At 48.4% G+C, this 19,680-nt stretch overlaps 1 protein-coding gene across 8 annotated transcripts in view; it reads right to left on the reverse strand.

Annotated features, from left to right (window-relative positions):
* The window catches only part of ASAP1 (ArfGAP with SH3 domain, ankyrin repeat and PH domain 1), a 348,338-nt gene that overhangs the window by 302,518 nt on the left and 26,140 nt on the right, over positions 1-19,680 (reverse strand). For all 8 annotated transcript variants that reach the window (XM_045049608.1, XM_045049607.1, XM_045049610.1 and 5 more), the window contains exon 2: positions 10,932-11,017. In XM_045049608.1, coding sequence (XP_044905543.1) covers positions 10,932-10,990 — 59 coding nt within the window. In that variant the 5' untranslated portion in view covers positions 10,991-11,017. The remainder of the gene's footprint in view (positions 1-10,931; positions 11,018-19,680) is intronic.

Here is a 19,680-nt window from a genome sequence, read left to right on the forward strand (position 1 = left end):
TCTGCCCCTTCGCTCACTTGTACCCTCTCTCTCTCAAAAAAAGAAGGGGGGGTCAACTATAGTCACTTATGTGGCAGATATCGTTATACCCACTTTGCAGACGGAGAAACTTGCCTAGGACCACCCAGTAAAGTTCTGAGGGTGTCACTGGCATTCACATACAGGTCAGACTCAGTGCTCATAACCACTGCTCTGCAATTCCTCCTGGGATGCCAAGATGTTAATGTCCAGGGCAAGGAAGGAAATGGCCCACTCGTGTATCAATTGTGTGCTATGGGCTGAATGTTTGTGTCCCCCCAGATTCATATGCTGAGACCCTAACCGCCAGCAGGCAGGACCTCTGGGAGGTGATTAGGTCATAAGGGTGGAGCCCTCATGATTGGCATTTGTGTCCTTATCAAAGGGACCCCAGACAGCATGTGAGGACACAGTGGAAAGACAGTCAGTCATCTGTGAGCCAGGGGGTGGGCTCTCACTGGACTTGGAATCTGCCAGCGCCTTGATCTTGCACTTCCCAGCCGCCATAAGCGTGAAAAATAAACGTTTGTTGTGGAAGCCCCTCAGTCCACGGTAGCCTGAACTAAACATTGTGTTTCTTCCACTTGTGTTTCCGGGGGATCTACTGGTTTTAAACTGGTTCTGGGTGGCGCCTGGGTGGCTCAGTCGGTTAAGCACCTGACTCTTGGTTTCAGCTCAGGTCATGATCTCACGGTTTGGTGGGTTCGAGCCCCGTGTCGGGCTCTGAGCTGACAGTGCAGAGCCTGCCTGGGATTCTCGCTCCACCCTTCCCCCCACTCACCCGGTCTCTGTCTCTCTCAAAATAAATAAGTAAGTAAAACTTTTAAAAAATTGGTTCTGGGGCACCTGGGTGGCGCAGTCGGTTAAGCGTCCGACTTCAGCCAGGTCACGATCTCGCGGTCCGGGAGTTCGAGCCCCGCGTCGGGCTCTGGGCTGATGGCTCGGAGCCTGGAGCCTGTTTCCGATTCTGTGTCTCCCTCTCTCTCTGCCCCTCCCCCGTTCATGCTCTGTCTCTCTCTGTCCCAAAAATAAATAAAAACATTGAGAAAAAAAATTAAAAAAAAAAAATTGGTTCTGGCATGCATATGGCTATTGGAAAACCCAATCCTACCCTGCATCTCCCAGAGTCGCAGATTCATGAAGAGGTGAGGCTGTGCTGGACAAGAAGCCTCCTCGGGGAGGTGGGGGGGGGGGGGGCATGGTCCCCCATGTGCACGGAGCTCCAGCTTGCGGCCCTGCCTGTGCCACAGCGGCTCTGCTCCCATCTGGTTTATACACTAAGCCCTCTCTTAGCATGCACATGAAGAAAATATTCTGCGGATACAAAAGTTTCAAAACTGCAAGGCTCGTCTTTTCTCAGGCTGCACCTGCATCAGAATCACCTGTGGTGGTTGCTTAACATGCGGAGTGCTTGGCCTCACTACAAACTGAAGGAATCAGAAACAGCAGAGGGAGTTTGCTCTTTAACCGGATCCCCAGGTAACGCACGTGCTTGTTCCAGTTTGAGAACCACGTGAGAATCTCCATTACTGTGCGGTCCAGCACACTAGCCGTTAGCCACTTACGGCTAATTTCAATTTCAATTTCAATTCATTAAGACTAATTAAACTTTGGGGGCACCTGGCTGGCTCAGTCCGTTAAGCGTCCGACTCTTGATTTTGGCTCTGGTCATGATCTCCTGGTTCTTGAGATGGAGACGGAGCCCGAGCCCCGACTTGGGCGGGGGGGGGAGGGGCGTTGTGTCGACATTGCAGAGCCTGCTTGGGATTGTCTGTCTCCCTCTCTCTCTGCCCCTTCCCTGCTTGAGCACATGCTTGTGCATTCTCTCTCTCTCTCTCTCAAAATAAATAAACTTAAAAAGGTTAAGTAAACTTTAAAAATTCCATTTCTCAGTTGCACTAAGCACATTTTAAGTGCTCAACAGTCACATGTGGCTAATGGACACCACACAGAACATCCATCATTATAGAAAGTTCTGCTGAACAGCCCAAACATCTAGACCCCTAAATCCACTTGAATAATGTACCTCACGTGTTTTGCACCAAGCCACTAAATTCAGTCATCATTTCCTACCATTTTTAACTATATTCAAGGCTTCATATGCTACCTAAGGAAACAGTATTATACCTTCCGTATTGGCCAGAAATGACCTGCCATCTATCTATTTCCCCCGACACACTCCGAGAGCCTCGAAGGCAAGAATCATGCATGTATTATTTAGGTGTGTATACTCAGTGCCTAGAGCATAAATAAATGCTTGGGAATTGCTTAATTGGCCCACATAACATGAATGAAATATGAAGCTGACAGTGATTTGTCCTTGCTAAAAGCACTCACCAGCAAATCCATTAGGATGACTACTATTACAAAAACAGAAAATAACAAGTGTAGGCGAGGATGTGGAGAAATCAGAATCCTTGTGCACCGTTGGGGGGAATCTAAAATGGTGCAGCCGCTACGGAAGATGGTGGGGGGGGTTCCTCAAAAAAGAAAAGAAAAGAAAAGAAAAAGAAACATAAAAATACCGTATGATCGAGCAGCTCTACTTCTGGGTATATACCCAAAAAGACCGGAAAGCAGGGTCTTGAAGTGATATTTGTGCACCTATATTTACAGCTGCATTATTCACAATAGTCAAGAGATGGAAGCAATCTACGTGTCCATCAGTGGAAGAATGGAGAAGCAAACTGTGGTACGTCCGTAACGACGGGATATCAGCCAACCTTAAGAAGGAAACAAATTCTGACGTGCGCTACGACATGGATGAATCTTGAAGACACTGGTAAGATAAGCCAGTCACAAAAAGACCGATGCTATATGACTCCCCTTTTATGGGGCACCTGGAGTCGTCCAATTCATGAAGAGAGAAAACAGACTGGTTGGCTGCCAGGGGCTAGAGCAAGGGGGACGTGAGGAATTGTTAATGGGGACAGAGGTTCAGTTTTGCAAGATGAGAAAAGTTCTGGAGATGCATAGTGGTGATGGTTGCCCAAAAACATGAATATATTTAATACCACTTAAAAAAATCATTAAGATGATAAATTTTAGGTCGTGTATTTCAGCACAATTAAAACTGCTTTAAATAAGTAAATAATACATTTGTGTGTGTGTGTGTGTGTGTGTGTGTGTGTGTGTGTGTGTGTTAAAGCATTTATCAACACCAACGAGAAGAAACATATCAGCCCCATGGCTTAGAGACAATGTCTTTGGAAGAACCCTGATTCACAATCTACGCAATGTGCCATAGGCGAGTGCTGGAGGCAGAGGGAGGGAGACGCGAAGAAGAGACACAGAGAGGCATTGTCAAAAGCCTGACCTGGAACCACACCTCCACAGAGGGAGCTTCTGTGACAATCCCAGGGCGAAAGGGAGCCTCTGAGTTCCCTTGACTTATTCTACCACTCAGAATCCTCGCCAACAGCACCGCACCGAGCTGACCATCAGAATTCCTGGAAAGGCTTCACCCTGGGAGGTTCTGATTCCATACATCTGGGGGGCTTTATCTTTACAGGGTTCTGCAGGGGAGCCAGGGTTGGGAGCCCCATTCTGTAGAACTTGTATCATCCTTATATCATGCTGTATCTCTTAATGCACCCGCTGTTCCCATCTTCCCATCTGGTTTGCAAACTTCTCGAGGGGAGTGATTGTGCCTTATCTCAACCCTGAGCATCAAAATCACCCGTGGAACTTTTTTTAAGACTGCAGATGCCTGGGGTCTACCACACATCTATTAAGTCGGCATCCCCAAGCATCTGTATTCTTTTAAAAGCCCTCGAAAGGGATTCTGATCACAGCCCTAGACAGAGACCTACCGCACCGTGGGCTAAGAGTGCTTGACACAGGGTCTGCTCCCCATTTGCTGAGTGATAGGACGCAGCCCCTTTGACTAAGTATCTGAAAGAGACAATGCGTGCGTTTCATCTGTGTTACTGATTCTAAATATTTTACTAAGAACATTTTGCACAGGATTTAAACCAAATGATAAATAAAAGACAACAATTAGCAGTTGGCGGGCGCCTAATACGTGCCAGGGGCCCATCACGTGCTTCCTGTGTATTGTCCCACTTAATCCTCAGTCCTAGGTCAGGAAGGTACTGTGACCTGTCTCCATCTTACAGATGAGAAAACCGAAGCACAGAGAAATTAACTCACTGCCTCAAAAAATTAAACTTTTTAAAAAATAATTATTTCCTTTAAAAAAAAATTTTAATGTTGTTTATTTTGAGAGAGACAGAGACAGAGAGAGAGACAGAGCAGGGGAGAGGGAGAGAGAGAGGGAGACAGAGAAACCCAGCAGGCTCTGTGCTGTCAGCACAAAGCCCAACGTGGGGCCCAAACTCACAAACCAAAAAATCATGTCCTGAGCTGAAATCAAGAGTCAGATGCTTAATGGACCGAGCCACCCAGGTGCCCTAAAACTTTTTTTTTTTTTATGTAACATTTAGATTACAAACATTTCATAACTTTAGAAAAGTAATCATAATCTTCTTTTTTAATGACTACATTGTTTTTCAGTATTTTACCCTAATTTTTTTTTTTTTTTTTTATCATTTTGTTCTAATTTGTTGAATCCTCCTTGTAGGGCAGGCTTTTATCTTGTTTACAACTGTTTACCATTTTAAATGCACATCTTCGTGCTGGGGTGGAGGCGGGGATATTTTCTGTATTTCCAAAAGCCTTTCCTCAGGAAAGAGTACGCGGAAATGTTCAGACGGTGAGTGGCATTAAATAGTGAACCAAAGGGGGCGCCTGGGTGGCTCAGTCGGTTAAGCTCCTGACTCTTGATTTCGGCTCAGGTCAAGATGTCACAGCTTACAAGTTTCAGTCCTGAGTCAGACTCTGCACTGACAGTGCGGAGCCTGCTTGAGATTTTCTCTTTCTCTTCCTCTCACTCTTTCTCTTTTTCTCTTTCTCTTTCTCTCTCTGCCCCTTCCCTACTTGAGCTCTTTCTCTCTCTCAAAATACATAAATAAACATGAAACAAAATTTTTTAATAAGTAAGTACTGAACAAAAGTCTCCTTCGAGGGGAATGTGAGAATGAGTTGGGCAAGCCGTCTCTCCTGGATGGGCCATATTCCTTGGCACAGTCCTCACCAATGAGCACCAAACAGCTACGATGGGCCAGGTGCTCTTGTGAACGCTTTATAGATCCGATCCCCCCTGGCCCTCACAAGACCCGTAGGGTGAGGTACAGACAGGCTGCCTGAAACAGAGAAAGGTGAACAAATGCACCCAGGTTCACAAAACCAGCAAGAGCTGAACCAGGATAGGAGGCCACAGTTCTAACCACCAAGCCAGGCCTTCCGGTCAAGGCAGGCGTCCCCATGACACCCTCAATCAACCACCCCAAGAAACAAAAACAAATGACAGTGGCGGGAAAGAGCCCTGCCCATCACTCAGACCACAGCAGACTCTCTCTGGAAGTGCGCCATGAAACCGTCCGCTTCACTTCCCTGGCACAAAATCCAGAATCGCTCGCTCAGGGCCACAGTCTCTGACCTCGAGGGTGCGTACCTTCTCGATGCAGAGAGAAAGTGAAGGAAGGAAGGGAAGATGATCACACTCACTCCAGAGGCTCTGGTACGGGCTTTGCATCATTGTATATAGTTGAGACATGCTGAATTGTGTACCCCACCCCCCCTCCAAATGTTGATGTCCTGGAGCCTGTATCCATGAATGTGAGTTTACTTAAAAACTTGGTCCTTGCAGATGCAATTAAGACATAAATTAAGGGGCGCCTGGGTGGCGCAGTCGGTTAAGCGTCCGACTTCAGCCAGGTCACGATCTCGCGGTCCGTGAGTTCGAGCCCCGCGTCGGGCTCTGGGCTGATGGCTCGGAGCCTGGAGCCTGTTTCCGATTCTGTGTCTCCCTCTCTCTCTGCCCCTCCCCCGTTCATGCTCTGTCTCTCTCTGTCCCAAAAATAAATAAACGTTAAAGAAAAAAAAAAAAAAGACATAAATTAAGATGAGGTCACACCTGAGTAGGGCAGGCCCTTATTCCAAGGTGACCGGTGTCCATAAATTTCTTTCTTTCTTCTTTTTTTTTTTTTTTTTTTTTTGCAACACAATAAACTTCTCTTGTCTTAACCACCAAGTTTGGAGTATGTTGTTAGAGCAGCCCTAGAGATGAATTCAACACTGCCTGGCCTTCCAGCTCTAGCAAGACAGAAGCGGTATTTTGTTCATCTCGGGGTCCCAGGAACTGAAGCCAACTCCCTGGCACGTAGTAGGGTGCTGACAATGTGTCTGAGTGAGCAAGTGAAGAAACTAATAAAGTACAAACACGCTCGGAGAAGGAACTGTATCTTTAATCTTGACAAGAGACCAGAGCAAATTAGGTGCTCAATAAACATTGCAGAATGAATTTTTTTTAAGTGAATGAATGAGAAGCTCAGGGAGGCTTTGCAGGGGATCTTATTCGTCTGTTTCCCAGGGATTCATCAGGGGGCCTGGCACACAGTAGCTGCTTAATATATTTGAACCGGGGTGGGGGGTGAAGAGAGGGAGGGAGACCATCAAGATCAGAAACACAATTTCCCAAACCCTCATCCAGGTGAAACCTCCTTCCCTTTAGGTATCTAACCAAGGAATGGCCAATGCCATGCAATAACCCAGTGACTTGTGAGCAGCCTCAATGATACTGAAAGGGCTTTCACAGTGGAACTCGAATGCGGTTTTTCCAAAACACATTTCTTTTTCTTTCACATCCAGAAATCGTAAGGCTTTCCAACCCTCCCAACAATGTTAGAAATGCAGCTCAGAGTTGAGAGGTCAACGCTTCTGCGTTCAGCCCGAGGGACACATTTCCCGTCCATGCACAGCCTTCATTCCTGACCCCTGCCCTGTGGCCAAAAAGGGACATCAACCAGGCTCAGGGAAATTCAATTTGGGTTGACAGCTGGCAGCATGATAACAACGGGGCGTCCGCCTTGACCCTTTGGAGAAGCAAAGGCAGGCGGGGGTGGGGGAGGTCACGAAGGTTTCTCTGGGGCTTGGTAAACCTCCTAACGGAGGGTCTCAAGTTTCGGCTGGTTACTTTCCACATCCGGAGGAAAACCCTGATTCCTACTGCTGGCTCAGAATTCAGTTCTGCTTCCAACTGCTCTCCTGGTGGTATGTGGGGTGAGAAAAAGGAACCACGTTTACTCTTCACTCCCCCGGACCTGAGCTTTCCCAGGAGTGGCAATAACACCGTGGCGAGGTGCGATTTCAGCCATTCGTTCACACATGCGTTCACATTAATCACCCACCAGACCAAGTATGAGGTCGCTGGACTTAGGCCTCAACGCATGTAGAGAATCTCTGCTCCCGTGGGATCCCCGTTCTTGTCTCCTGAACTCCCAGCTCCGACCCTCCTCTGCTCCACGGACACCAAGCGTAGCATAGCAATCGTCAGAGTGACAAACACAAAAAAAGCAGAGCTGACCCCTTCTCAGTGGTGGTTAACAGGCAAGGGAGGAACCAGCTTTCTGCTACCGGATGTCGCCCTCACGTGATCGGCTCCCCCCCAGATGCTGGATCTCTCCTGCCTGTCGGAGGAGGCGGTTGAGGGGGACACCTACGTTATCTTAGCAGACACAGACCCTGTGTGTGGCTGGACTAGTTTGCACGCCCTCCTGCGGCCCCAGGGGGGTCGCACGCGGAGCCTAACCCTGGGGCAGTTGATCTGCATGGCATTTAGCCCTTTGCTTTGCTTCTGAACAGAAAGCCCCACGAGAACTGGCCATGCCTGCTGCTTGCTCCTTCGTATCCCCAGGCGCTCTGGCCCAGGCCCCTGGCACCTAGATAATAAGCAGTAGAGGCGCACATCATAAAAAAGAGCCAACACACGAACAAGAAGAAACAAAGGTAGCAGCTTACAGTTAAGAGAGCCAACCAGGCAGGTGTGGGTTTCGCTCACGCTCTGTGTGCCCCATGATGTGCTTCCATTGAAGTATAACATAAATACATATAATTATTTGTGTCACAGGGGCACCTGGGTGGCTCCGTCGGTTAAGCGTCCGACTCTTGGTTTCGGCTCAGGTCACGATCCCACGGTTCGTGGGTTCAGGCCCTGCATCGGGCTCTGCGCTGACAGCACAGAGCCTGCTTGGGATTCTCTCTCTCCGTCCTTCTCTGTCCCTCCCCTGCTCTCTCTCTAAAATAAACAATCACATTAAAAAAATTTTTTTTCTCATTACCTGTGTCATAGGTGTGCCATCCAAGGAATTTTTACACCTGTGTCACCAGCACCCAAGGCGGGGAAACGGAACATCCGCGGAACCTCAGGAGCAGGCCTCGGGCTCCCTTCCCGCCGCTACCCTCACCACCCAGGGGTAAGCCGCGCCCCTGCCAGCTGCAGGGCACCTCCTGAGTTACCTATCCTTGCTGACTCTTTGCTTCACGTTGGGAAAACGAGGCTTGCCGCGCTGTGTTTAGAACGTGGGTACGGTGCCCGGCCGACCACAGAGGTACAGCGCTCACGCTCGAAGTCGTGGAAGTAGTGATGGCCACGGTACCAGCAGCAGCCAGGGCAGCAGAAGTAACAGGAGAGGGAGTCAGGACAGGGGGTTGTAACAGTAGGAGCGGCAGGATCGGTGACTGTGAAAGCAGTGGTGGTAACAGGAGAGGAGTAATGGCGGTAACAGAAGCCGTAGTGTTAACAGCAGAAGCGACAGGAGCAGGAATAGCTAACGCTTCGACAGCAATTACGAACGTTCCAGGCACTGTTCCAAGTGCTCTACCTTAACTCCTCTAACGCTCGCTCGAAGCCACCCTTATAAAGATGCACAAAGTATCATTTCACTGAAGCCCTGAAAGGTTAAGTGACTTTCCCAAGGTCACGTTAACTACGGATCCAGGGATCCATGGATCCAGGGTTCAAACACCAGCAATCTGGCCACAGAGCCTCTCCTCTTTCTTTCTCTGTCTCTTTCACTCTTCCTTCTTTTCTTCCTTCCTTCCTTCTACTTATTTATTTATTTAGTGAGTGAGTGAGTGAGTGAGTGAGTGAGCAGGGGAGGGGCAGAGAGATAGAGGGAGACAGAGAATCCCAAGCAAGCTCCGCACTGTCAGTGCAGAACCCGACGAGGGGCTCGAACTCACAAACCGGGAGATCGTGACCTGAGCCGAAATCAAGAGTCAGACTCTTAACCGACTGAGCCACCCAGGTGCCCCCGAGCCTCTCCTCTTAAAAGCAATCTTTCCGTAACTCTTTGCTTGGCAAAGAAAGGTTTGTCCTCTAAGGTTCTCTGCTTTGTGTACAAGGAACAACTCTCCATTTTGGCAAGCACGTGGTCTCGTAGAATAAAGACCGCATTTCCCAGCCTTCCTTGCAGCTGTGCAGAGCCTAAATTCCAGCCAACAGAATATAAGCAGAAGCAGCAGATGCATTACCCAGAAGCATCCTTAAATGGAGAGAGCCTGCCTTTCTTCTTCTCTTGCCTTCTTCCTGCTGACAGATATGATGTCCTGAGCAGCAGCAGCTACAATGGACCATGAGGTGACTTGGGAATGAAGGCCCACATGGCAGAGAAAAAAGAGCAAATGCCCGGCTGGCACGCAGACTGCCATAGCAGCTCTGCACGTCTTGTGTCTGAACTTTCAGGTAAGGGAGAAATATACCTAATATCTTCTTTAAGCCAATGTTCATTTAGATTTTACAGGATTCATAGCAAAACCTAATCCTCAATAATCCTTGCAATTATAATTAATATCACCTGAAAAGACCCCTGCAAAACTATCACTTTTGTGTTGGACTCTTGACTTAAAAACAAAACAAAATGAAACATGACTTTGTGTATCCCCCCCAACAGATAAACTGTGAACATAAGCATACAAAGCCTCATTAACCCTGGAAGGTAGGAACAGTTCCTTGTCAATTCATGTTGGGGTCACACTGAAGCCCCTCAGGTTGGTCTCCCTGCCTCCAGTCTCTCTCACCCGTTCAGGACACTTTTGCTTGTCTTATACTTAAAAACTATTTTTATCCTAAAAATTGAAATAATTACGACGCTCTATATGTGCCTCCTGTACGCAAGTCACGTTATTGTCTAGTTTTTTCTAACCTGCATGCAAAAATATAAAACATAAATATGATGATTTCCCTTTCAGAGATGAAAGAAACAGAGAAGGTCAGTGATTTGCCTGAGGTCACACAGCAAGTTGGTGGCAAAGCCAGAATTCCACCACTCCCTCCAGCACCCATGCTCTTTCCACCACACCAAGCTGGTTTCTGGGAAACACCAGTCACAGCAGACCCATCCTGCGTCACGTGACCCTGGCAACTTTAAGATTCTCAGACTCTATGACTCGTCTCTGCCTCTTCTTGTCCACTCTAATTTTTTATCATCCTTTAACACAAACTTCCACCCACTGAGGCCAGATGCCTCGGATTCCATCGCATGCCCCTACACCAGGCCTCAGTATTTCCAGCTGCAAAATGGGGCAAATCATACCTCCACCAAGAGGCAACATGGCAGAGAGGAAAAAGGCAGGAGACCCGGAATCAGGAAAAACTGACTTCAAATCCAGCTGGGCACATTCTTTACCTTGTAAAATGAATGTAGCAATTCCTACCTGGTGGGATTACTGGGTGGACTGAACGATGTTTCTAAGAGTCGCTCGGCTGAAAATAGCACCTATCCCTGACAAGCGTCATCCTTGTTACTATTATTCCTGACTTCATCCGGTACCACCACCCTGACATTTCCTTCTGCACAAAGGACACAGGTGATGTGGCAGCAAGCACTCTGAAAAGCCTACCGCCTTATAAACGCCACACATTTGTTTGCCACTAATATTCACACCCACCGTGTCTCTGTCAGATTCTCGTCTGCAGTTCGATCAAATTTCGCATTTCAACCCCCGCCCCAAGAATCCCTCCGCATCTCCCAGGCTGTGCACTCTAGACAGGATGGGCTGAGGCCACTCACCGATTCCATAGCGAATCTCTCGACGAAAAACTGGAGAGCCTGGAGGCTGAAGATCTCATGTCTCAGCCGTCACATCAGAAAATTACCTGGACGGGGGCAGGAGAAAAGGGGACAAGCGTCATCCAGCGGGACCGGGCAGAAGACATGGTCTCAGACCAACACGCGATTTCATTTGGAGGCTGGCATCCTTGTTAGGAATGTTCCTACACCACCGAGTGGCCGTCCAGGAACGGGAAGGAAAAGAGCCAGCAAACCACTGTTTCGGCGATCCACTTTGGAGCTGGTATCGCCATCCTTGGATCTGTGCGAATGCTCAGGGAGCCTTCGTGTGTTCTATTTCTAGCTCTACAGCGGAGAGCAATTTACAAGTCATTAATTTCTCTAAACATGAAATCAAAGCGTGCTCACAGGTGCGACAGACAGACCCAAGCAGCTCTGTGCCCACGGGGAACGTGGAGGTGTTCCCCCAGCCCAGGGAACCAGCCCAGGGAGGAGGTACAGCCATATGAATATACATATTTCAGGACAGCCCCTCTGAACCTGAGAGAGGATTTTAATTAATGCATGCATACCAAAGCTTAATTGCTGAGTGCACAGAGCACAGGAAGTCTGGGATAAAAGGTGTTACGTAAGGGAACAGCTTCAATATTTGCAGAATGGAGGAGAAATAGAGGTAGGGAGTGAAAACAAGATGAGCCAAGACACCTGCTGGGTCCTTCTCCAGGGATCCCTAGCTCAGAGTGGCACCTCCACTGGGGCCAGGACCTGGGGACACTCTTGACCCACCGTCTTCCTAATCCATCCCCAGTCCTGTCTCATTTACTTCCTAAAGATCTCTTCCTAAAGATCTCTCGGTCTCTCTCTCTCGGTCTCTCTCTCTCCCTCTCTCTCTCTCTCTCTCTCTCTTTCTCCCCCCACATGCTCACAACACAGCCTGGGACCAAGCCTCCACCATTCCCACCTGGGTGCCTACAACTGCCTCCTTCCTGGTCTCCTCTCATCCCCACTTCTCCCCCTGTAATCTGGTCCCCCCCACACTGAAGCCAGAATCATCTCCATGGGTTTTTTTTTTTTTAACCTTTTACTGTAGAGAACTTTGCAGACACAAAAACAGAGAATATCCGGAACAGCCGTGCACCTACCACCCAGCCCCGACCACCATCAACTCACAACCAATCCTCCCTCTCCCCACGCTATTATTTCCAAGCAAATAATCTCACCATTTCAGTCACAAATAGAACAGCATGCATCTGCAAGACCAGGTCTTTTACACAAATATCATTGAAATACCATCGCCACACCTAAAAAAAATTATTTAATTCCTTGTCCTCACCAAATACCCAATTTTCAGATTTCTAATAGTCCCATAAATGTCAAAATGGTTTTTTCAAACAATTGTTTTTTAAAATCCAGATCCAAATAAGCTCTATGCCTTATGATTGACTGAGGAGCAGAACGAAAAATTTTAAACACCAGTCTGATGACATCACTCCCCAGCTCTCCACCCCAGCTTAACATTCTTCAATGGTTCCTTAGTGCTTTAGGATAAAACCGAAATCATGTAACATGGGCTCCCTCTCGTCCGTCTCTCTGGCCTCATCTTGTCCGCTCAAACTCACTGCTATAGAGAAATCTTCTTTCAGATTCTGGGACGTGCCAAGGTCCTTCCGTTTCAAGTCTTTTGCTCATGCTACTCCCTCTGCCTGCAAGGCTTCCTCACTTACCATCTTTGCCTAGTTAACTCCTGTACTTCCTGAAACCTTACTTCTTCAGGGAAATTCTTCTTGCTCCTCCAGATTAGATCATGGAATGTATTTCAGTTTTCATTCATAATTATGCATTCATTAGTGTGAATACTAACATCTGTTGACTGGATTCAATTATAAGCTATATGAGCATAAAGAGTGTGTTGGTGGGGGCGGGGGGACGCCTGGGTGGCTCAGTTGGTTAAGCGTCCGACTTCGGCATGGGTCGTAATCTCACGGTTCGTGGGTTCAAGCCCCGCGTCGGGCTCTGGGCTGACAGCTCGGAGCCTGGAGCCTGCTTCCGATTCTGTGTCTCCCTCTCTTGCTACCTGCCCGCTCACACTCTGTCTCTCTCTCAAAAATAAATAAACATTGTATGGAAGCCAATTTGGTACTAAATTTCATATAAAAAATTAAAAAAAAAGAAAAAGAAATAAACATTTTAAAATGAAAAATAAAAAAAAAGAGTGTGTTAGGATTTCCTCATCGATGTGTCCCCAGCACCAATTACACAGTGCTCACCACAATATTAATAGATATTTGTGGCATAAATGATCAAGCCACTTCCTTCAAGCTAAAATGCCAATAATGATTGACTGAATCTTCCCGAACCTTGAATTAGACATTTAAATTGGATGGAGAATTGCCAGTCTTACCCGAAATGCCATGTGTTCGGGAAAGCCAAAGCGATCCTTAAAAAGAAGGGCAATGTTGAAGGACTCCTATTTCCCGATTTCAAAACCTACTACAAAAGCTATAGTTCCCAAAACAGAGTGGTATACGAGTAAGAGGAAATAACCTGCTTTTGCTCCGAATCGGAGACCTTCGTGGACTGCTCCCCTCCCAATCCCAACCTCACTGCACACAACTCAGGCCCTGTTACTTGCATGAGTCGTCAGTGCCCCTCCCAGCCCGGTCCTCAACCTGCTGTTCCTTTGCTTTCCTCGATCCCCCCCCCCACCCCCGAGTGCGGAGGCTGCAACACTGTACGACTGAGTCACTGCTCCTACTTCTTCATTCCCACCCTGAATCTGTTACACATGTGTGCCCTTGGTCATGTGACTTTGTACCACTTCCCACTAGGGTCGGGGGTGTTTATTCCTCCTCCCCACCGGACCCTGGACTGGACCACGGCCTTATTTAAGCAATGGCATGTGGATGGATGCAAGTGGCAGGGAGTGTGTGGTCCCAGGTCCATGCCTCCTACACCCTTGTGATGTGCCGTGGGAGGACTACATCTCCCCAGACGTCGTTAGCTACCACCTCTCAGTCTGGACCCCAGATTGGTAACATGCAGAGCAGATCTGAACCCAACCAGAAGGCCACCCTGAGCCAGCTGAGCCCGGCCTAGATCAGACCAGTCACAGAGCCATGAGCTTGAATACGAAGATCTGTTGTCAAGCCAGTCACTGCAGTTCTGAGTTGCTGGGGTTTTTTTAAACCGACTAATACAAATGGAAATGCTAATTTATGGACCCTGTCAAGTATCAATACGGGTTGGAAAAAATGAAGGCCATGTACATGGACAGCAGAGGCGGCCGGCAAAGAATACCTACTTACAGAACACCTACTTGGTGCCAATGTGACCCTCACAATAATCCTGGAAGGTAGACAGCACTGGGCCACCTTTACAGGTGAGAAAGTTGAGGCTCCGAGATGTGAAACGATGTGTCCAACACAGTGTGTGGCAGAACTGGGATTCCAACCCAGGTTTTCGGACTCAAAAAGTCCAAGCCAGGCTTCTCTTCCCCAAAAGGGTCTCACAGATGCTCAAAGACACACCACATGAGCCCTCGGTCCACCGACCCACCTCCACTCTTGTCCCATGTCCTTTGATGGGTCTTCAGGAGAGGCTGCTGGGCTATAGCAGGTGGCCACTGGGCTTCAAGTCCAATCTCCCCAAATTCCAGTCCAGCTCTACCCGAGCGGAGCCTCATCCTGGTCAGTGAGCCTCTGTGGCTCTCAGGCCCCTTGTTTGTGACAGGAGGCCACTAGTCCACACCCAGCCCACGTCGCTAGGCTGGTGTGAAACTCCAGAGAGATGGCGTGTGACAGAACTGTGTGAGGTGTGGCCCCCAAGTCAGCTGACATCCTGTTGCCCCACTTGGAAACCACTCAGGGCAGGTTAGCAGCTGCGTGTAGGTCAGTATCTCGCCCACATGGCTTTTAGACCTGTTTACGTTCTGAGGCTGTTTCGTTTGCTTCTCAAACAGAGATGTTTTCTATTGGTAAAAGTAATCCAGGTCCATCACGAAAAATACTAAGGCACAAAAGTAAAATCTGGTGTCATCCTAACACCAAGAGATAAATACTGTTGGCACTTTAAGGCTATTTCCTTTCTGGGATTGGTTTTTGTAAGAATGAAACAATGCCTTTCAACTAACGATTTCCTCGGAACCAGGGAACTACCAGTAATTTAAAAAAATTGCCCTTTGCATTCGTTCATTCCACCAGTCATTCAACAACTATCTGCTTTTGTACCTACTATGTGCCCGAGACTGTTCTTACTGCCTGAAGTCAGAGCCGAGGGCAAAAGAGAGTTCATGATGTCAAGCAATACACATTCATTTATTCATTATTTTATAATTCAATGAATAGACAGAGCCTAGTATTTGCTAGGCATTTGCTAATAATAATAATAATAATAATAATAATAATAATAATAATAAATAGCAGCAGCTTCTTTGCTGGATGCTATACTGTAATAGCTTTGCTTATTATTAAAAGTTGGCCCTTAAAACAAATGCATCTGTGTTAGAATCCAGAATGTGGCTCTTTGAAGAGTTACTTAACTTCTCATACTACAGTTTTCTTTTACTTACTTACTTACTTACTTACTTATTTATTTATTTTAAAACATTTATTTGTTTATGTTTGAGGAGGGGAGGGGCAGAGAGAGAGAGAGGGAGAGAGAGAATCCCAAGCAGGCTCCGCACTGGCAGCACAGAGCCCGACGCGGGGCTCGAACCCACAAACCGTGAGATAGCGACCTGAGCTGAAGTCGGACGCTTGACTGACTGACTGAGCCACCCAGGTGCCCCGATGGTTTCCTTTTAAAATCGGGGTCATTAAAGTCCCTATGTCATACAGTCGCCATGAGAATCAGTGAGGAAATGCAGTTAAAGCACTGAGCAAAATGCTCAGTTCCCAGCATCTGATGAATAAATGGGAACGAACAGTGGTGGTAGCGATATCACGGTCTCGCTTGATCCTTACGGCCAGCCTACAAGAAGGTGAAACTCAGAGGTTAACGAACTTGTCCAAAGCTATGCAGGTTCCCGCTCAGGCACCTGGAGCTCAGTCCCACGGGGGCCCCTGTGACACAGGTGGAGAACACAGCACAAGACCACCATGCTGGGGTAGGGGAACTGGAGCATTTCGGCACAACTCCCACCTCTTGGCCCCGCACAGCCAGGGTGTGACCTGAGGCTGAGGGTAGGAAGCCTTCCAGGGAAATCCGCACTGGCCTGCAGTGCCTTCCGGGTTGGGCTCGAAGATACAAGGAGGAGACACACAGCACCTGTAAATAGGCGCTCAATACTTACATGTCAGAGTAAGCGAACGTGTGGTACCAACCCCATGCCCTTCTTTACAACCTCTCATTTCCCGCGGCCACCAGTGACGGGAGATTGAGAGCGTGAACCAGAATTCATCGCCAGCGAGCATCACGTCTTTTATCCACCCGTGTTTCTGCTTCTTCTATTGAAATTCTATCCTGTGACTTACGGTATGTCAATCGGGACAGCGATTCCCGCGTGTCACTTGGTACATAAACCCCTCTTTACGGCCAGGCCCCAAATCGGTGTTGAGTTTTATTCAACAGAAGCGACTTCACGGATGTTGGGATGTGTATCCTTTTAGAGAGGATATGATGAACTTTGAGTCATCCGCAGCTGGCTACAGCTGGGACAATGTCTTTTTTTCCCGTAACATCATGGCAAACACTTTGCCTATTTACTGATGTGAGTCCTGGTCTGTGGAAGTTGTAAGTTAGAAAATCAAGGAGCTAGAGAAAATAGCCTGAATACATATTATTTATGTCAATCTTCCTCTTATCTATTGGAAGCCCAATTTGTCCAGTCCCATTTGAAATCCCCTCTCTTCCAAGAGCCTTCCTCAACAATCCAGCCATCTTGAACTCTCACAGCAGGTAACAGCAGCAACAGTGAGCCCTACTGGGCACTTTCTACGCACCAGACCCCTCCCGGCACAGCACGTTGGCCCCTCACTCAATCCTCACCCTAATCCTGCAAGGAACTGAAATCGTCTGCATTTTACAGATAAGAAAACTGAGGCTCACGGAAGTTAGGTAACATGTGGTCACACGGCTACTTGGCGGTGGCCGGTTCAGGATTCAAACCTGGAATGGCTTGACCTCAAAAGCTCAGGGTTTTCCTCACTATGCTACAGGAACCGTACAAATTGAGACTGACTATACCCCCATTATTATTTCCTGATTGTTTAAAACAGGTAAGTCAAACCTCTTCTCCAGCGATTGTTGTACAGTGAACTGGTGAATGCTGAGGTCGTCTTGAGTCGGCCATGGGCATTCCATACCAATGCCATGTAACTCTGGACTCTTTGCTGTTTCTCTTCATCTGTCCTCCCACTGCCTGCCAGCCAGTGGTTGGGATGGGCCGCTCCTAATGACTCTCTCTGCCCAGGACTATCCAATCAAGTATGATACAGAAGGAAGCAGATGAGACTCTATGGAAGTCCACCCCCAAGAAAGCCAAGAAAGACTGAGGTGCTAACATCTACGAACCTTAGCCTGGACGCCCTCCCTCTGCCTCACTTGCTGGCTAAGACAACAATCAGAGATGGCTTGGGTCTCTCCTCTCCAAAGAAGGTCAGTGAAGGACCCACGATCCAAAAGACTAGATAGAATCACTGTCTTGTTGGATTATAAATTCATGATGACTGTGACCAGGGATCTTACATCCTATGTAAGTGAGGAGGCCAAGTCGGGGCTGGCTGGGCTCACCGTCCAGTCGGGGGCGGGTGGGACAGGGACAGAAACAAGAGATGCCATGACCGCTCCTAAGCAGTCTCACACAATGTCACAGCACCTGCCTCACACATGTTATTAGGTGCCTACCAGATACTCTTTCCCACTGGCCAGAGCTTCCTGTAATGACACTCATCCGTTGGAGAAATGCATCCATCCACTCATCTACTCATTTACTGAAAAAACAAGTGTTACGCTAAATGTCAAGGAGATAATGACGGTTAGCAACAGCCATGGTCTCTGCTTAGGGCCCTTGTTTAAGAGAATGACACATTAATCAAATAACCCCAGGTGTGATGACAAAAAGGCAAAGTACTGGGTACCATGGGAGCCTACACATCACAATAAGTAACAATCCTCACCAGTTTAAAAAGTTGCATCCTGAAAACTCTGTCAATCTGAAAATAAATGAACACCAGACACACAGCTTCAGTGAGCCAAGGAGAGAACCACTAAGTCCCCTTGGAAGCACTGGGCGGCCCGCTAGGCTCACTCACTTGCCACATGACCCACTCCCCACCCTGGCAAAAGCAGGCTGACCTCAGCCTGTGCCTAAAGCAAAGGACACACTGCCTTCAGGGTCCCCCGGGAAGAACAGCAAGTGCGGAATGTGTGGGTGCTGGGGTTTTGTTGTGCTACCAGCTGTCTTAAGAGTGTGATCGAGGTCCTTTCAAACAACTGCGTGTTTACTCTCAGGGAGCCTGTGGAGCACGGAGCCGTCTGGATGGCTGCATCCCTGCACGCTGTGTAGGGACAGGGCGCTGCGGGCAGCCCAGCACTGGGGGGGACTTCAAGCAGAGGAGAGAAGATAGACTCAGGAGCAGGAAGACTTCTGTTCCAGGACAGGTGCTGCCACCTAATTGCTGTGTGACTTGGGACAATAAACTTCACTTCCTTTTTTTTTAAGTTTATTTTTATTTATTTTGAGATAGAACCAGCGGGGAATGGGCAGAGAGACAGAGAGACAGAGGATCCGAAGCAGGCTCTGTGCTGACAGCAGATGCAAGGCTTGAACTCACAAACCTTGAGATCATGACCTAAGCCAATGTCAGATGCTTAACCGACTTGAGCCACTCAGTCGCCCCCATAAACGTCACTTCTGCCACTTCTAGAAAATGGTGGCAGCAGACTATCATGTGACCACACACGCTGCATTGATGTTTACAAGTCCATTAAAGGCCAAGTGCATCCTACTGTAAGCAACATCTGAGACGTTCTGCCCAAGGGCTTGCTCTCAGGCGCCAAGGGCCAGGCCGGAAGTGCCAGGGAACTAATACTCGCGGGGGTGGCCCTCAGACAAGGATGTGGGGAGCGCCAGCAGAGCAGATGTGGGACGGACAAGTGCCACCATCATAACCGCCTACAACTAGAAAGGGCGCCCAGAGTCCCGACTCAGCAGCCTCTCAGCAAGGCCAGCACCACGGACACAGTCATCACACTGTTGTCCACTGTCCACAGTCAAGGCCTGAGAGTCACCTTCCAGGGGCAGCACCTCAGGGTCCCAGCCTCACCCAGCTGGAGGATGGAAAGGATTTTGCAAGGGAAGGTATTCACCCCTCCCCCGCCGGGAGCCCCACTGCTAAGTGCTCACTAGGTACCACGCAGGCCCTGTGTGGGCACCAGACCTTCTGCCACCTCCAGTTACGCTGAATCTCCCCGCAGCCCCGAGTAGTGAGAAGCACAGCTGTCACTGTGGTCCCCAGCTTACGGCGCAGGCAAGAGATTACACAGGGACTGAAAAAATAACATAGCTAATAATATCGGCGTTTCCGACGTGCATCAGACACGACACAAGCAATAACTTCTTTCATCTTCATAACACCCCCAGGAGACAGGTATTGTCATGGCTCCATTTTACAGGGAAGGGAACTGAGGCTAACACACGAGGAGCATCTTGTTGGAATTTTCACAGCCTGGAAGCGGAATCTAGCTCTGCCTGATTCCAGAACATTCTTCTTTCCCTTAAATCCCACTTGCCCTTCGGAGCAGTGGCAGC

The sequence above is a fragment of the Felis catus genome, chromosome F2, assembly GCF_018350175.1.
Source record: "Felis catus isolate Fca126 chromosome F2, F.catus_Fca126_mat1.0, whole genome shotgun sequence".
NCBI classification, from domain to species: domain Eukaryota; kingdom Metazoa; phylum Chordata; class Mammalia; order Carnivora; family Felidae; genus Felis; species Felis catus.